At 42.4% G+C, this 18,596-nt stretch overlaps 1 protein-coding gene across 1 annotated transcript; it reads left to right on the top strand.

The window, feature by feature from the left end:
* The first annotated feature begins 2,185 nt into the window (after positions 1–2,185).
* Positions 2,186–18,371, top strand: LOC120022714 (terminal nucleotidyltransferase 4A-like). Its single transcript, XM_038966700.1, has 12 exons — positions 2,186–2,585; positions 2,706–2,752; positions 2,859–2,979; positions 11,990–12,097; positions 13,100–13,228; positions 13,394–13,607; positions 13,785–13,911; positions 14,105–14,208; positions 14,429–14,592; positions 14,714–14,860; positions 15,402–15,566; positions 15,940–18,371. Exons 1-12 carry the CDS (start codon positions 2,496–2,498, stop codon positions 16,117–16,119), a joined length of 1,596 nt encoding a protein of 531 aa, XP_038822628.1. The 5' UTR covers positions 2,186–2,495; the 3' UTR covers positions 16,120–18,371.
* Positions 18,372–18,596: the final 225 nt, after the last annotated feature.

Below are 18,596 nucleotides of genomic sequence, written 5' to 3'. Positions count from 1 at the left end.
ATTAAATATTTTATCTCCATACAGTTTTCTGTATCCTTAACTATAATATGTAGCTAACAGAGTGGATTGAGTTTTGTAGACTTTACCCTTTGCCAAAGTGAGGGGAAAAATGCGTTGTTTAGAAGTGCAAGGGCGAATTGAGTTATTGCACACACGCGTTTCACAGAGTAAGCGTTCCTTAACGGAAATATGCAATTAAATACTGGAACGCGCCAATATAATCTCACTAACTCGTGCTTGGCTCTGCCCACCTTGCTTGTTCTGTCCGCTGATTAATCTGCGCCCATTGGAAACAACAGGCTCTAGTTTATCTTGAGTTAGTTATACTCTTTGGCTAATTTGCAATGTTAACCGCGATAGCTAGCTATCATGGTTTCCTATTAGTTAACGTTATCTACTTTTATTTATGATTGTAAAAAGATGTAATCTTGTCATGCATAAAGTCAACCAGTTAACGTGTAATTTTGGTGTTTGTTTGATTTGCTGCACGGGTGATAGTAATGCTTTGTGCGAATGCTGCCATCAATCCACGGTTTCTGGTTAGGGAAGGTTTTAATAGTCACAGTGGGTACAACATCTCCTATACACCTCCTTATAAACTCGCTCACCGAGTCAGCGTATATGTCAATGTTATTATCTGAGCCTACTCGGAACATATCCCAGTCCACGTGATCGAAGCAATCTTGGAGCTTGGAATCCGATTGGTCAGACCAGCGTTGGATAGACCTAAGCACAGGCGCATCCTTTTTTAGCTTCTGCCTGTAGGAGGGGAGCAACAAGATGGAGTCATGGTCATATTTGCCAAAAGGAGGGCCTTGTATGCATCGAGGAAGTTAGAGTAGCAATGGTCGAGCGTGTTCCTCGCTCGTGTACAGCAATCGATATTGTGATAGAATTTAGGTAGCCTTGTTCTCAAATTAGCTTTGTTAAAATACCTAGCTACAATAAATGCAGCCTCAGGATATATGGTTTCCAGTTTGCATGGAGTCCAGTGAAGTTCCTTGATGGTCATCTTGGTATCCGCTTGCGGGGGGATATACACGGCTGTGACGATAACCAAGGAGAGTTCTCTTGGGAGATAATACGGTCAGCATTTGACTGTGAGGAATTCTAGGTCAGGTGAACAAAAGGACTTGAGTTCCTGTATGTTGTTACAATTATACCATGAGCCGTGAATCATGAAACATAAACCCCCGCCCTTCTTCTTACCAGAGAGATGTTTATTCCTGTTGGTGCGATGTACTAAAGATCCCGTTGGCTGTATGGACTCCGACAGCATGTCCCCAGTTAACCATGTTTCAATGAAATGGAGTATGTTACAGTCCCGGATATCTCTTTGGAAAGCAACTCTTGCCCAGATTTTGACGACTTTATTAACTAGGGACTGGACATTAGCAAGTAATATACTCGGGAGCGGTGGGTGGTGTGCGTGCATCCGAAGCCTCACTAGAAGACCGCTCCGGCACCCTCTCCTCCGGCGGCGTTGTTTTGGGTCGGCTTCTGGAATCAGTTCAAATGCCCTGGGAGGTTCAGACAAAGGATCCGCTTTGGGAAAGTCGTATTTCTGGTCGTAGTGCTGGTAAGTTGACGTCTCTCTGATATCCAATAGTTCTTCCCGGTTGTATGTAATAACACTTAAGGTTTTCTGAGCAAACAATGTAATAAATAATACATAAAAAAAAAAAAAATACTGCACAGTTTCCTAAGGTTTATAAGCGAAGCTGCCATCTCTGACGGCGCCACCAGGGTCCTAGTAAGTGATAGTGACAGTCTCTCTGCTCAGTGTTTCATTCTAAAATCATAGCATAGCGTTTAGGCCTATTCCTAGTGAATAAATTGCTATAGGGTTTTGCTGACCAGTACTACTACTGTTCCTTCCCAGGGGATGTGGATGACTTATGGTGATACGTATAAAAAAAAATCCTAGATGGCTTCTCCACTACCACCACACAGTTCTAAGGGATATCTGGGATGTTGAACTTATTTGAAAGCCTGGGCGGCAGGTAGCCTAGTGGTTAGAGCGTTGGGCCAGTAACCGAAAGGTTGCTAGATCAAATCCCCGAGCTGACAAGGTAAAAATCTGTCATTCTGCCCCTGAACAAGGCAGTTGTTCATGGGCAGAACCGTCAATGTAAATAAGAATTTGTTCTTATTGTTCTGACTTGCCTAGTTAAATAAAGGTTGAATAAAAATACAAATCAAGCGACTTTGGGTCCTGGAAAAGTGCTATAGATGTCCCATTATTAAAATTATTATCAACCTTGGATAAAAAAAATCTCTGCTTCCATGATTGTCTTACTTTTTTCGAGAAGATGCCGGCAGTAGGCCCGACCTGATGACCTTTAAATTCATGAAACAGAACATGTAAATCAACCTATTATTTGACTGGTTTATTATCGGGTGAGCAACTGTGTGCATGTTGTTAACCCTCTCCTCTCCCTGTTCCCCTGTCCCTCCCCAGTCTCCATGAGGAGGTGGTGGACTTCTACAACTTCATGTCTCCCCAACCCGAGGAGGCTTCTATGAGGAAGGAGGTGGTCAACAGAATCGAGACGGTCATCAAGGAGCTGTGGCCTACTGCCGACGTGAGGACACACACACACACACACCAGAGCTGGGCGTTGAACCAGCACATCAGACATTTTAGCCATTTGTCTACAAATATTGGTACAATATATTTTTCTTTTTTCTAACTCTCTCTCCAGGTGCAGATATTTGGCAGCTTCAGCACTGGACTCTACCTACCCACAAGGTAAGAGAGCAGTCTTGTTGTGTAATGTGTTGAATCTTGTTCTCAGAATTTGCTCCAGGTGCTTGGCCACCAGTTGACCTACCACCATCTTTTTCTGTTGCCATAGTGACATAGACCTGGTGGTGTTTGGGAAGTGGGAACGCCCTCCGTTGCAGCAATTGGAACAGGCCCTCCGGAAACACAACGTGGCGGAACCTATCTCCATCAAAGTGCTGGACAAAGCTACGGTGAGTTGGTGCTGTGTTTTAAAAGAATGCATACCCAATCTGTTGGGATAGCTCAATGCTGTTCAAACTGATAACCTGTTAAACTCTGAGTGTTTTAGGCTCTGTACCCATTCAGTCAATTTCATTCAGAAAATAGAAAGTGACCTATCATTCGAAAACTACAGCACTTGTCTTTTTGGAAATCGATCTCAAATCTCACTGCTGGTGATGTCATAAGAATGCCCCCACTACCGTCCACCCTACAGGCCATAAATCATGCGCAACGGTCATATTCATAGTGTGTATAATTTGGGTCAAGTGACAAAAAGTGAATAAAAATTGTATGCATGTAAAGGGCAATGCATTTCTTTACCATCCACATATAATATAACATTACCTTGAATGCATCCTCCACATTCGCCATTGATCAATCTCACTCGTTTCCAATGGGGAAAGTAGTTTGACGTTTCCTTGGCTGTCTGTGTTATTTAAAAAAAATACTTGATAACTAGAAAGTCCCGATCAGTAGGGTCATTTTAAGATGTCAGGCTTCAAAATCCATTCTGCCATTTTTGCACAGTGAGGTACTACCCAAACCAGATCAAACCAGACGCATCTATTTTCCGTGTTCCAAAGACACATGTGATCTTCCAGTGTACGAACTGGAAATCAAACATGAGATCTGATTATACCAGTAAAAAGATTACAACTTCAGCTTTATGTATATCATTCCTGTAAGATGAAAAATTAAAGCATGGCACCTTCCACAAGCCCTGCGCTTTTAAAATGGCTGTGTCCTTTTGGAATGGTAATTGATTATTTTATTTCAAACCTAGACGTTCAAATCTCTTATTCCCCAACTAAGGGACAATTTTGTAAACATTTTTGTCACTGGCCTACACACAATAACTCTCATGTCAAAGTGTAATTATGTTTTAGTAATTTTTTTTTTTTTTTACAAATTTATTAAATGAAAAGCTGAAATGTCTTCAGTCAATAAGTATTCAACCCCTTTGTTATAGCAAGCCTAAATACGTTTTAGGAGTAAAAATGTGCTTAACAAGTCGCATAATAAGTTGCATTGACTCTGTGTATAATAATAATGTTTAACATTATTTTTGTAATGACTACCGCATCTCTGTACCCCACACATACAATTATCTTTAAGGTCCCTCAGACAAGCAGTGAATTTCAAACCCAGGTTCAGACACAAAGACCAGGGAGGTTTTCCAATGTCTCACAAACAATGGTGGGTAAAAAAAAATGCAGACATTGAATATCCCTTTGAGCATGGTGAAGTTATCACACTTTGGATGGTGTATCAATACACCCAGTCACTACAAAGAAACAGGCATCCTTCCTAACGCAGTTGCCAGATAGGAAGGAAACCGCTCAGGGATTTCACCATGAGGCCAATGGTGACTTTAAAACAGTTACAGAGTTTAATGGCTGTGATAGGAGAAAACTGAGGATGGATCAACATTATAGTTACTTCACAATACTAACCTAATTGACAGAGTGAAATGAAGGAAGCCTCTACAGAATAAAAAATATTCAAACACACGTCTTGTTTGCAACAAGGCACTAAAATAATACTGCAGAAAATGTGGCAAAGCAATTCCCTTTTTGTCCTGAACACAATGCAACACATTACTGAGTACCACCCTCTATTTTCAAGCATAGTGGTGGCTGCATCATGTTATGGGTATGCTTGTAATCGTTAAGGACGGAGTTTTTCAGGTTAAAAAAGAAACGTAATGTAATGCAAATCATAGAGGAAAACCTGGTTCAGTCTGCTTTCCACCAGACACTGGGAGATGAATTCATATTTGAGCAGGACAATAACCTAAAACACAAGGCCAAACATATACTGCAGTTACTTACCAAGAAGACCATGACAGAGTTAGGTTTGACTTAAATCTGCTTGAAAATCTATGGCAAAACCTGAAAAATGGTTGTCTAGCAATGATCAACAACCAATTTGACAGAGCTTGAATAATGTTTTTAAAGAATAATGTGCAAATGTTGCACAATCCAGATGTGGAAAGCTCTTGAAGACTTACCCAGAAAGATTCACAGCTGTAATTGCTGCCAAAGATTATTCTAACATGTATTGACTCTGAGTTAAATACTTATAAAATAAAGATGTGTTACTGTTTATTTATATACAGTACCAGTCAAACGTTTGGACACACCTACTCATTCCAGGGTTTTTCTTTATTTTTACTATTTTCTACATTGAAAAATAAAAGTGAAGACATCAAAACTATGAAATAACACGTATGGAATCATGTAGTAACCAATATTTTTTAGATTTGAGATTCTTCAAAGTAGCTACCCTTTGCCGTGATGAAAGCTTTGCACACTCTTGGCATTCTCTCAACCAGCTTTATGCATCAGTCACCTGGAATGCTTTTCAATTAACAGTTGTGCCTTAACTTTTTACTCTGTCCCAGATGCTAATATATGCATATTATTATTACTATTGGATAGAAAACACTCTGATGTTTCTAAAACTGTTTGAATTATGTCTGTGAGTATAACAGAACTCATATGGCAGGCAAACTTCCAAACAGGAAGTGGAAATTCTGGGGCTGGTTGATGTTAAAATCATCGTGTATTCACATCCCAGTAAGATATGGATCTGCACTTCCTACGCCTTCCACTAGATGTCAACAGTCAGTAGAACGTGGAATGAAGCCTCTAGTGTGATGTGGGGCCGGATGGCAGCTATTTGAGTCAGTGGTCTGGCAGAATGCTAGTTCCTGGTCACGCGCGCTAGTCATGATATGGCCATGTTGGAACGTTATTGGATATATATGATAACAACATCCTGAAGATTGATTCTCTACTTAATTTTACCAGTTTATTCGACCTGGAATATAACTTTTTGAAGTTTTTCGTCCGAGTTTGCCTGGACCGGCGCCAGCGTTTGGACATGTGAACTAAAAGTGCTAGCAAAAGTAGCTAATTGGACACTAGTAATGGACATTATCGAACAAAACAACGATTTATTGTGGAACTAGGATTCCTGGCACTGCATTCTGATGAAAGATCATCAAAGGTAAGGGAATATTTATGATGTAATTTTGTATTTCTGTTGACTCCAACATGGCGGAGAAATGTTGTGTATTTCTGAGCGCCGTCTCAGATTATTGCATGGTATGCTTTTTCCTAAAGTTAAAAAAAAAATCTGACACAGCGGTTGCATTAAGAACCAGTGTATCTTTAATTATATGTAAAACATGTATCTTTCATCAAAGTTTATGATGAGTATTTCTGTTATTTGACGTGGCTCTCTGTAATTACTCCGGATATTTTGGAGGCATTTCTGAACATGGTGCCAATGTAAACCGAGATTTGTGGATATAAATATGCACATTATCGAACAAAACATAAATGTATTGTGTACCATGATGTCCTATGAGTGTCATCTGATGAAGATTATCATAGGTTAGTGATTTAATTTTATCTCTATTTCTGCTTTTGTGACTATCTTTGGCTGGGAAAAATGGCTGTGTGTTTTTTGGATTTGGTGGTGATCTAACATAAATATATGTTGTGTTTTCACTGTAAAACATTTTAAAAATCGGACACGATGGGTAGATTAACAAGATGTTTATCTTTCATTTGCTGTGTTGGACTTGTTAATGTGTGAAAGTTACATATTTCAAAAAAATATTTTTGAATTTCGCGCGCTGCCTTTTCAGCGGAATGTTGTGGGTGTTCCGCTAGCGGAACCCCTGGGCTAGAAAGGTTAAAAGTTAATTTGTGGAATTAATTTCCTTCTTAATGCCTGAAAAATGGTTGTCTAGGGATGGAATACAGAAGATAGCCCTATTTGGTAAAAGACCAGGTCCATATTACGGCAAGAACCGCTCAAGTAAGCAAAGAGAAACGACAGTCCATCATTACATTAAGACATGAAGGTCAGTCAATGCGGAACATTTCAAGAACTTTGAAAGTTTCTTCAAGTGCAGTCGCAAAAACCATCAAGCTCTATGATGAAACTGGCTCTCATGAGGACCGCCACAAGGAAAGAAGACCCAGAGTTACCTCTGCTGCAGAGGACAAGTTCATTAGAGTGACTGGCCTCAGAAATTGCAGCCCAAATAAATGCTTCACAGAGTTCAAGTAACAGACACATCAACTGTTCAGTGTGAATCAGGCCTTCATGGTCGAATTGCTGCAAAGAAACCACTACTAAAGGACCCAATAAGAAGGAGAGACTTGCTTGGGCCAAGAAACACGCCCAATGGACATTAGATCGGTGGAAATCTGTCCTCCAAATTTGATGTGTTTGGTCTGATGAGTCCAACCGCCATGTGACGCAGAGTAGGTGAACGGATGATCTCCGCATGTGTGGTTCCCACCGTGAAGCATGGAGGAGGAGGTGTGGGGGTGCTTGCTGGTGACGCTGTTGGTGATTTATTTAGAATTCAAGGCACACTTTACCAGCATGGCTACCACAGCATTCTGCAGTGATAGGCCATCCCATCTGGTTTGCGCTTAGTGGGACTATCATTTGTTTTTCAACAGGACAATGACCCAACACACCTTCAGGCTATGTAAGGGCTACTTGACCAAGAAGTAGAGTGATGGGAGTGCAGCATCAGATGACCTGGCCTCCAATTGAGATGGTTTGGGATGAGTTGGACCGCAGAGTGAAGGATAAGCAACCAACAAGTCCTCAGGATGTGTGGGAACTCCTTCAAGACTATTGGAAAAACATTTCAGGTGAAGCTGGTTGAGAGAATGCCAAGAGTGTGCAAAGCTGTCATCAAGGCAAAGGGTGGCTACTTTGAAAAATATAAAATATATTTTCATTTGTTAAAAACTTTTTTGGTTATTACATGATTCCTTGTGTTATTTTATAGTTTTGATGTCTGCACTATTATTCTACAATGTAGAAAATAGTTTTTAAAAATAAAGAAAAACCCTTGAATGAGTAGGTGTCCAAACTTTTGACTGATGCTGTATTTCTTTTTTTTTCTTTTTCTTTTTTCTTTTTACAAATGTTAGAATTTTTCTTCCCCTGTGATGTTAGAGTAGTTTGTGTAGATCGTTAAATATGATGGCTGTGTGTTTTTTAGATAAAATATGACCATTTAAGTCCATTTTAATCCCACTTTGTAACACTAAAAATGTGAAAAAAAGTAAAGAGATGTGAATCCTTTCTGAAGGCATTGTAGATGGGGGTAATTAACATATTAAACAGCCTATGTGAATGCAGCCTATACACACCGCTGTCTTCCCAAAATAATGCAAACGAAATTAAATGCTAAAGTAGTAGCCTAGTTATTCATTCATGCATGCACATTTTTTGGGGTGAATATCAGTTTGGCAACTGTGAATGCGAACAAATTAATGCGAAAGAAACACTGGTACCAAGTAGGCCGAGTAAACAAAATATCAGATCAATAAAGGCATAACACAATCTACATTCAGGCTAGTTACATTAACAGTAAACAAAGCAGTAAATAAAAGGCGATTGGAGATCCAAATAACCAAAACATCCTGCTACAGTGAGATGCAGCCACGCTCAGCTGTCTTGCTAAATAAATAGGCCTATAGGCCTGCTTCAAACATGGAAAATCATGGCGCTCATGAATTCAGCAGCACGCTTTCATATGACACATTCCACTTTTGTGGATCAAATTTGACCCACACAATCAATTAAGCAATGCCAGCCTACCATAACCATGTTTCTAATACGTACATTTCCATTTACAATCACAAAAACCACTAAGCTACCATTGAAACCATAATAGAATTTATCTATTTCCATACGGAAACATACAGATACTGTTGAAGTCAGAAGTTTACATACACTTAGGTTGGAGTCATTAAAACTCTTTTTTCAACCACTCCACAAATTTCTTGTTAACAAACTATAGTTTTGGCAAGTCGGTTAGGACATCTACTTTGCATCACACAAGTAATTTTTCCAACAATTGTTTACAGACAGATTATTTCACTTATAATTCACTGTATCACAATTCCAGTGGGTCAGAAGTTTACATACACTAAGTTGACTGTGCCTTTAAACAGCTTGGAAAATTCCAGAAAATGATGTCATGGCTTTAGAAGCTTCTGATAGGCTAATTGACATCATTTGAGTCAATTGGAGGTGTACCTGTGGATGTATTTTAAGGCCTACCTTCAAACTTAGTGCCTCTTTGCTTGACATCATGGGAAAATCAAAAGAAATCAGCCAAGACCTCAGAAGAAAAGTCTGGTTCATCCTTGGGAGCAATTGCCAAATGCCTGAAGGTACCACGTTCATCTGTACAAACAATAGTACACAAGTATAAACACCATGGGACCACGCAGCCGTCATACCGCTCAGGAAGGAGACGTGTTCTGTCTCCTAGAGATGAACGTACTTTGGTACAAAAAGTGCAAATCAATCCCAGAACAACAGCAAAGGACCTTGTGAAAATGCTGGAGGAAACGGGTACAAAAGTATCTATATCCACAGTAAAACTAATCCTATATCGACATAACCTGAAAGGCCGCTCAGCAAGGAAGAAGCCACTGCTCCAAAACCGCCATAAAAAAGCCAGACTACGGTTTCCAACTGCACATAGGGGACAAAGATCGTACTTTTTGGAGAAATGTCCTCTGGTCTGATGAAACAAAAATAGAACTGTTTGGCTATAATGACCATTGTTATGTTTGGAGGAAAAAGGGGGAGACTTGCAAGACGAAGAACACCATCCCAACCGTGAAGCACGGGGGTGGCAGCATCATGTCGTGGGGTGCTTTGCTGCAGGAGGGTCTGGTGCACTAAACAAAATAGATGGCATCATGAGGGAGGAAAATTAGGTGGATATATTGAAGCAACATCTCAAGACATCAGTCAGGAAGTTAAAGCTTGGTCGCAAATGGGTCTTCCGAATGGACAATGACCCCAAGCATACTTCCAAAGTTGTGGCAAAATGGCTTAAGGACAACAAAGTCAAGGTATTGGAGTGGTCATCACAAAGCCCTGACCTCAATCCCATAGAAAATTTGTGGGCAGAACTGAAAAAGCGTGTGCGAGCAAGGAGGCCTAACAACCTGACTCTGTTACACCAGCTCTGTCAGGAGGAATGGGCCAAGATTCACCCAACTTATTGTGGGAAGCTCGTGAAAGGCTACCCGAAACGTTTGACCCAAGTTAAACAATTTAAAGTCAATGCACCCAAATACCAATTGAGTGTATGTAAACTTCTGACCCACTGGGAATGTGATGAAAGGATTTAAAGCTGAAATAAATTATTCACTCTACTTTTATTCTGACATTTCACATTCTTAAAATGAAGTGGTGATCCTAACTGACCTAAGACAGGGAATTTTTACTTGGATTAAATGTCAGGAATTGTGAAAAACTGAGTTTAAATGTATTTGGCTATGGTGTATGTGAACTTTCGACTTCAACTGTATGTACTGTAGCTATACCCTGGGGCATAATTTGGATTCTTGCATTGGAATTATACAGATTTCCGCTTATATCATGCTGTACCACAATAAACACACGTTCAATTTCCGAGACCATTTGAGTGCTTTTGACCAAGAAGTGACCAGTTGGTGTGAATTGTCCGCTGCGCTCTATCAGCACCATGGACAGCCTTCTACACACTAAACGAGGCTGTTAAACCTAGGCTGTTGGCTAAGGTAGTCATTTTGCCATTCCATATCCTAGGTTTTTGCTGAAATGACGCCACGTTCTCTACCACCAAGATTTTGATAAAAACCAACCAGCAAGATTGTTTCTTTTCAGAAGAGTTGCAGCCTCCTTGATGCTCTGTGGAACTTCCTGAGTAATTGATCATTCCATTATCCCTGAAATATTATTGTAAGATCCCCTTCAAATGACAGTTGGATTAGTTGAGCTTTCCTCAGATGTAGTGTGCTTCTTCTGTGCTGTCTGAACATGTTTGTCAGTGGAAAATGAGATCCATGTGTCAGTGCAGTAAGCACGGTCAGCATAGCGGAGAGAGAACCAGAGAATCATTGCAGTGTATAGTGGGGTCCTCATTGGAGCTGGAGCGGGTGATTCTTTTTCAGCCCAACTGGCGAGCAACACTAAACTCTGCTCCCACCAAATTAGTTTTGCTTAACTCTAGCAGTGGTTTCACCTTTTTCACATCTAGAAAGTCATGGCTCTCCAGGTCAAAGGCACACAGGGCCTCCACCATTTGGCTGTTGTGTTCGCTGAATCGTTCTGACATTTCACCAATGACGGCATCCAAGAAGTATTTTACACTCAGTCTCTTCTCCTCTGTCCTGCTGGACTACTGTACTGCTAATAACACTAGCACTTTTTACAGCTAGCTAAGAAGCTAACTAAACTCTGTAGTGGTAGGGCGTGAAGCGGAGTTGCTTGAAGCAGCTTCAACGGTAAACATGACCCCACCCTTATAAATGAAATATTACAGGCGGAGGAGTATCGCGTTATCCATTTAGCCAACCACCCAAAGGAGTCTTACCTAACCACCCCAGTGGCTTTCCATATCCCCCTTCACACACTGCGGTGCGTTGTACTGACGCAGTGCAGCAGAAATACAGATTTTGCGCCAACCTGTCACTCAATCATCATCATCATTTAAACATTTTTGCTATTTTTATATAGGGACATAGAACTTAAGCTGAGGGGGCACAAGTTTAAACTGAGGGGCTAAGCCGTTTTTGCCCCCTTGTGGAGCCGGCTCCGCCTCTTTAATAGTCATGACGTTGCTGTACAGATATATCAGAATCCCACGGCACTTACCCTTCTAACAGTGCTAAGCATGTGTTTGTAGGACTTACATTTCGATTTCAAAATTATATCTAATTAGGGTAGGTTACAATTTGTGTCGCTTAGAAAATGACACCAGAGAGCGTCAGAATTGAACAGGATAAACAAGTAGATGAGACTTAGTTGAATGTACAACAAGTGTGCACTGAGGATTGGATCTGAGAATTGAGCGGGAATGAAAGTGAAATGGATGTGAAATAAACTTTGTTTATTTTTATGAAAAGTCAATGTTTCTCTTCTTTTTCCCAGGTGCCAATCATCAAGCTGACTGACCAGGAGACAGACGTCAAAGTGGACATCAGCTTCAATGTGGAGACGGGAGTCAAAGCTGCTCTCTTCATCAAGGACTACACAAAGGTGAGAACAGTAGCATTCGTAGTTTTTTATTTTAGCTTCATTTTCCCAAGACAGAGATGAGGTAGTCATTCAATAATCATATGAAACACTATTATTGCACTCAGAGTGAGTTCATGCAACTTATTTTAACTTAAGCACATTTTTACTCCTGAACTTATTATTAGGCTTGCCATAACAAAGGAGTTTAATACTTATTGACTTAACACATTTCAGCTTTTCATTTTGAGTTAATTAGTAAAAAACATTAAAAAAACATAATCCCACTTTGACATTATGGGATGTTGTATGTGCGTGTGTAGGCCAGTGACACAAAATCTAAATGTAATCAATTTCAAATTCAGGCAGTAAAACAACATCTGGAAAAAGTCAAGGGGTGTGAATACTTTCTGAAGGCGCTGTATGCATTTTAAATTTGACTTTATACTCCAGCATTTTGGATTTGAGATGGAATGTTCCATATTGGGTGAGAACAGAGAATGTACACCTGCACATTGGTTCAGAGTGGTGTCGTCTGCTGTAATGTAGGGTTTTCCCGCTCAAATGAACCGTGCTTTTACTTCTCTAGCCAATCTCATTAGTTCTGCAGTAGTGCCTATGCCCTAGGGGTTAGGTGGAGATTTGGTGATAGGCCTACAATATGCTGTCAGTAAAGGAATTTCTCTGACCTGTCCTTTATTCAATGACATAATCCAACGTCACCAGAACCATAACGTATGAGTCTTTGTCCCATTGACAACCGCAGCCCCAAAATCAGCATATGATTTAAAAATGAGAACCTGTAAAAAGGAGGGCGAATTGTATTTCAAGTAGTGATCCTCATACTAAGTTACATATTTTCATTAAATAAAGACTTTTTCATCGTCTAATTTGAAATAATTCCCACTTTTAATAGGTGCTCTGCTCCTCAATGATTGTGTAAATTGAGCAGGGATTCGATTCTCTCCTTACTGTTTTTAATCTCTCTCGCCCTCCTTCCCCCCTTTCTCTCTCGGGCCCCTACAGAGGTATCCCGTGCTGCCTTACCTGATCTTTGTGCTGAAGCAGTTTCTGCTCCAGAGAGATCTCAGCGAGGTGTTCACTGGCGGAATCAGCTCCTACTGCCTCATCCTGATGGTCATTAGCTTCCTCCAGGTACACACACAAACGAGCGTACGCACACACACACACACACACACACACACACTTTGTGTAATCTAGTATGACAGTGTACAGTTATGGCACTTGTAATATTGTCATAACATGTCTGCCTATTCTCTCACTCTATCTCTCTATCTATCCATCCATCCATCCATCCAGCTCCACCCAAGAATTGACGCCAGTAGCCCCAACATCAACCTTGGCATCCTGCTGATTGAGTTCTTTGAGCTGTACGGCCGCCATTTTAACTATCTGAAGACGGGCATCCGCGTCAAGAACGGAGGGGCCTACATGGCCAAGGAGGACATGACGAAGGTTATGACCAACGGCTACAGACCCTCCATGCTCTGTATAGAGGACCCACTGATGCCAGGTGTGTGTGTGTGTGTGTGCGCATCTAATGGTGTGCAGGACTGAGTGTATGTGCGTGCATCTGACGGTGTGCTGGACAGTGTTTGAGCGAATGTGTGTGTTTTCCATTGGTAATGGTGTTGGCCATAGTTTGTATGGGCCGATTTAGGTGTTTTAACCGTGTGTGTGTGTGTTCCAGGTAACGACGTTGGCAGGAGTTCGTACGGAGCCATGCAAGTCAAGCAGGTGTTTGACTACGCTTACATCGTCCTTGGTCACGCCGTGTCACCGCTAGCACGCTCCTACCCCAATAAGGACATCGACAGGTTCGTTCCCCCCTCTTTCAGAATGTCTTCTGTGTCCAACCGGGCCTAGAAATGTTTGTACATGAATAAGTACAGAAGTTATCAAAGTAAAGATTGTCAAATAAATATGGTGGTTGTGTTGGAAAGTGTAACTAATCCACTGCTGTGCAACATTTTAAATCCTGCCCTTTCCTGTTTCTCACTATCCCTGCAGCACTTTGGGGAGGATAATCAAGGTGACCCAGGAAGTGATTGACTACAGGGAGTGGATCATGACGAAGTGGGGAGGAAGGCACCTCGCCCGCATGGAGAGCCGGGGTAAGAGATGTGTGTGTGTGTGTGTGTGTGTGTGTGTGTGTGTGTGTGTGTACGAAATAACCTGTGTGTGTAACCTCTGCGTAAAATAAGTCTTGACTCTTTTATGGCAGGTTTTGTGTGCATATATTGATCTGTGTGTGCAAGGGTAACCTTTTGTTGTCTCGTATGGTACTTTGGGAAGTGTGTGTTGCTGTGTATAATAACCTGTTTCTCTCTTTAGGTTCTGTCCTGGAGCAGGACCCAGCACGGTGTGTGTTGGGTTTAGGTGTGGAGGAACAGAGGGACTCAGTCTCCCCTCACAGTGCAGACTCCCCCATGTCCCTGTCCAGTCCTCACCAACACTCCTCAGCCTCCTCGGTCTCCTCTCTTTCCGGGTCAGACAACGTAAGGGCACAGACACATACAATAAACACACACACTGCAGTCTTTATGATGAACTATATAAATGCAATTGTGTAATGATTTGACAGCTGTTTTAAGCCCTCCCCTCTGCTGTGTGTTTCAGGACTCTGATTCGACGCCATGCCCTGGCCGCCCTCCGGCACTGCCCCCCTACACCCTCCAGTCTCTGGGTATGACTCTACCCCTGGGCCTGGCACTGGGCAAGCCTGGCATCAACCAGCAGCACCTCATCATGTCCCCTGGCTCACAGGTACAGAACCTAGAAGCTACTGACCTTTGTGTTGTTAGAGATGGGAGAGTTTAGCGTGATGGATCAACATGTTCTGTGAGTGGGACAGTAAAGGTAGACTCAGCAACGCATTAAGTATAAACAATATCTGGCCAGTTTCCGCAACAACTAAGAGCGTTGAAGCACAAGGCTAAACTTCTCTGCTGTTTTGGTCCCGTAGATACCACGTTGTAGCAGGGTGAAGTGCATCCGTGCACATCCACAGGTATCCACAAAGTCTTGCATCTTAATGTCTGCGGTGCTGCTTGTGCCAGCATCATACAGCAGAGTCTACCTTTTACGTTTATAAAAAAGAAAAAACAGCATTCCTGAATTTCCAGCTCCATCTTATCATTAAGATTTGTCATATCTATATATTTTTTTTAATTCTATGAAATGGTCTCCATGCCTTGTGTTTTTAGTACTCACATCCCAGTAACAGGGATTGTGAAATGGTGATCTAAAGCTGTTTGTGATTGGACGTGTGATGGCTCAAAATGTCTCTCCCGCCCCTTCCTTCCAGGCGTGTATGTCTTTGCCCAGTGGCCTGACGATGCACTCCTTACCTGTCAGACAGGTGGGTATAGACATGACCCCCCCTACCCACCACCCTGCCCACCATAACCCTCATGTCCCATCCAACCCCCAGCCTCTGTCCAGCCCCCACCCCACCAGCTACACACACCAGGTAGGCGCCGGCCGCAATAACGGCTACACACACTAGACTGGGGCAACCTCTTTGTCTTTCTCTCTCCTTTAAGACTCCTCACCTCTCACTTTCTTATTTCTGCTCTCTTTTTTGCTTTCCAACGCATCTTGCTTTCTTTTCTCCCTCTTTCTCTCCTCCCCCTGTTTCTCTCTGTTCTCTCAATCTGTCCCTCTTGGTTTCATGATTACATTGTTGTATTGAATATCTGCAAGATTTAACTGAATATAGGATTCCTTTCGTAGAGCACTTTGCTTTTAGTGTGTGTCTGTGTGTGTGTGTGTGTGTTGATTCAGGTTTCAAACACTCAATGACTTGAATTCTAACTCTTCATCGCTTCTCTCTCTCTCTCCAGAATGGTCCTAAGTTTCACGTGAAAGGCTTCCACAATCCAGCTGTGGTCCACAGTCCCGCCCTGGCCAACCGCGCCCACACGCACCCTCTCACACACGCCCACACACACTCACACACGCAGTACCGCAACACCTGGCGCCGTCGGAAGAGGGACAGCCTGCCAGTAAGCCTGAGCAGATAAAGGATAAAACATCCCCCTTTTCCTCTCCTCCTGCCTTCATCCCTCTCTCATTCTGACTGATTGGGAAGACAACTTCACGAGACAATGCTCCCTGCTGTTCAACTTGGAGGACAGGCAGGCAGAGGCACCAGACCAGCATTGGGATTCATTCAACAATTTGGGCTGCTGAACTTTGGCCCCGAGGAGGGAAAGAAGTGTAGCTCTGGGAAAACTCTTTCTCCATCGCTCATCCTCTCCCCATTTCTGCATGTTTTTTACTGCACAATGAACCAACGGCCAACGATACGGGAACGAGCAGTGCGGCTAGCGAACAGAACGCAGCGCAACCCAACGTGCATTCTGACCCCAGAACTTTTCCGCAGCTCTCCAGTCTGCTCTTTCACTTCCTGTTTGGGATCCACATTTTGTTTTCTTTTTGTTAATGTTTATTGTTCACATTAATATTAAAATAATGGCGCTTTGCCCATTTTCACATACGTTCAAGGAGACTGAGGATAGTGACATCTTTGCCAGGTGGAAGTAGCGAAAGCCCAGTGTCGTGTTTATTTTTGTTTTTTTGACTGGGTTGCGTTGTGAAGGCCTTTGTACTTGAACCCCGCAGCCAAGCTGTATCTTATTCAGTGTTCACACAATGGACGGTTTCTAATTTGTGCAATAATGTGTTCTATTTTTTTTTTATCTTATCAATCTTTATTTAATTTTATTATTCGTGTATGTAAAGGAATTTTGGTGTTATGCTTTTAAGATTGTATTTTTTTTGCCAAGAGTTTACAGAACCTTTCCCCAGATGGCCTCCGGTCTGGAGAGTGTGTGACGGAGTGTGTGTCTGTGTCATGAGTGTGTGTCAATTGGTGAGTTGTGTGTATCTTGTTGGTGTCAAAGTATAGTTGAACCCCCCCCCATGGGTGTTTTATAATGTGTGAAAAGGAAGAATCAGAAGGAGCTAAGTCACTTCAGACTACTGCAATGCAACCTCTATTGTTGACAGGTTAAATGTCTGTAATCTCACATTGTCTCACTAGATGGAGCTCTTACTACAGCAGAGTCACAGTGGACTGACTGACTGACTGACTGACTGACTGACTGACTGACTGACTGACTGACTGACTGACTGACTGAGCTCTTACTACAGCAGAGTCACAGTGGACTGACTGACTGAGCTCTTACTACAGCAGAATCACAGTGAACTGACTGACTGACTGACTGACTGACTGACTGACTGACTGACTGACTGACTGACTGACTGACTGACTGAGCTCTTACTATAGCAGAAACACAGTGGACTGACTGACTGACTGACTGAGCTCTTACTATAGCAGAGTCACAGTGGACTGACTGACTGAGCTCTTACTATAGCAGAGTCACAGTGAACTGACTTACTGACTGACTGACTGAGCTCTTACTACAGCAGAGTCACAGTGGACTGAGTGACTGACTGACTGACTGAGCTCTTACTACAGCAGAAACACAGTGGACTGACTGACTGACTGACTGAGCTCTAACTATAGCAGAGTCACAGTGAACTGACTGACTGACTGACTGACTGACTGAGCTCTTACTACAGCAGAGTCACAGTGGACTGACTGACTGACTGACTGAGCTCTTACTACAGCAGAAACACAGTGGACTGACTGACTGACTGACTGAGCTCTTACTATAGCAGAGTCACAGTGAACTGACTGACTGACTGACTGACTGACTGACTGACTGACTGACTGACTGACTGAGCTCTTACTATAGCAGAAACACAGTGGACTGACTGACTTACTGACTGAGCTCTTACTATAGCAGAGTCACAGTGGACTGACTGACTGACTGACTGACTGACTGAGCTCTTACTATAGCAGAGTCACAGTGAACTGACTGACTGACTGACTGGCTGAGCTCTTACTATAGCAGAGTCACAGTGAACTGACTGACTGACTGACTGAGCTCTTACTATAGCAGAGTCACAGTGAACTGACTGACTGACTGACTGAGCTCTTACTACAGCAGAGTCACAGTGGACTGACTGACTGACTGACTGAGCTCTTACTACAGCAGAGTCACAGTGGACTGACTGACTGACTGACTGAACTCTTACTACAGCAGAGTCACAGTGGACTGACTGACTGACTGAGCTCTTACTACAGCAGAAACACAGTGGACTGACTGACTGAGCTCTTACTACAGCAGAGTCACAGTGGACTGACTGACTGACTGACTGAGCTCTTACTACAGCAGAGTCACAGTGGACTGACTGACTGACTGAACTCTTACTACAGCAGAGTCACAGTGGACTGACTGACTGACTGAGCTCTTACTATAGCAGAGTCACAGTGAACTGACTGACTGACTGACTGACTGACTGACTGACTGACTGACTGACTGAGCTCTTACTATAGCAGAAACACAGTGGACTGACTGACTGACTGACTGAGCTCTTACTATAGCAGAGTCACAGTGGACTGACTGACTGACTGACTGAGCTCTTACTA

This window comes from Salvelinus namaycush, chromosome 27 (genome assembly GCF_016432855.1).
Source record: "Salvelinus namaycush isolate Seneca chromosome 27, SaNama_1.0, whole genome shotgun sequence".
NCBI lineage: Eukaryota > Metazoa > Chordata > Actinopteri > Salmoniformes > Salmonidae > Salvelinus > Salvelinus namaycush.
The sequence above is the reverse complement of the archived record's forward strand: the minus strand, read 5'-3'. Positions and strand labels throughout refer to the sequence as shown.

What these genes read in the sequence shown, in the direction of transcription:
- LOC120022714 (XM_038966700.1), top strand. Translation starts at nt 2,496, where the DNA reads ATGTCTCCCCAACCCGAGGAGGCTTCTATGAGGAAGGAGGTGGTCAAC. An exon ending in GGACTCTACCTACCCACAAG is followed by an intron (nt 2,753 to 2,858) that starts GTAAGAGAGCAG and finishes CTGTTGCCATAG; the next exon opens with TGACATAGACCTGGTGGTGT. An exon ending in TCATCAAGGACTACACAAAG is followed by an intron (nt 12,098 to 13,099) that starts GTGAGAACAGTA and finishes GGGCCCCTACAG; the next exon opens with AGGTATCCCGTGCTGCCTTA.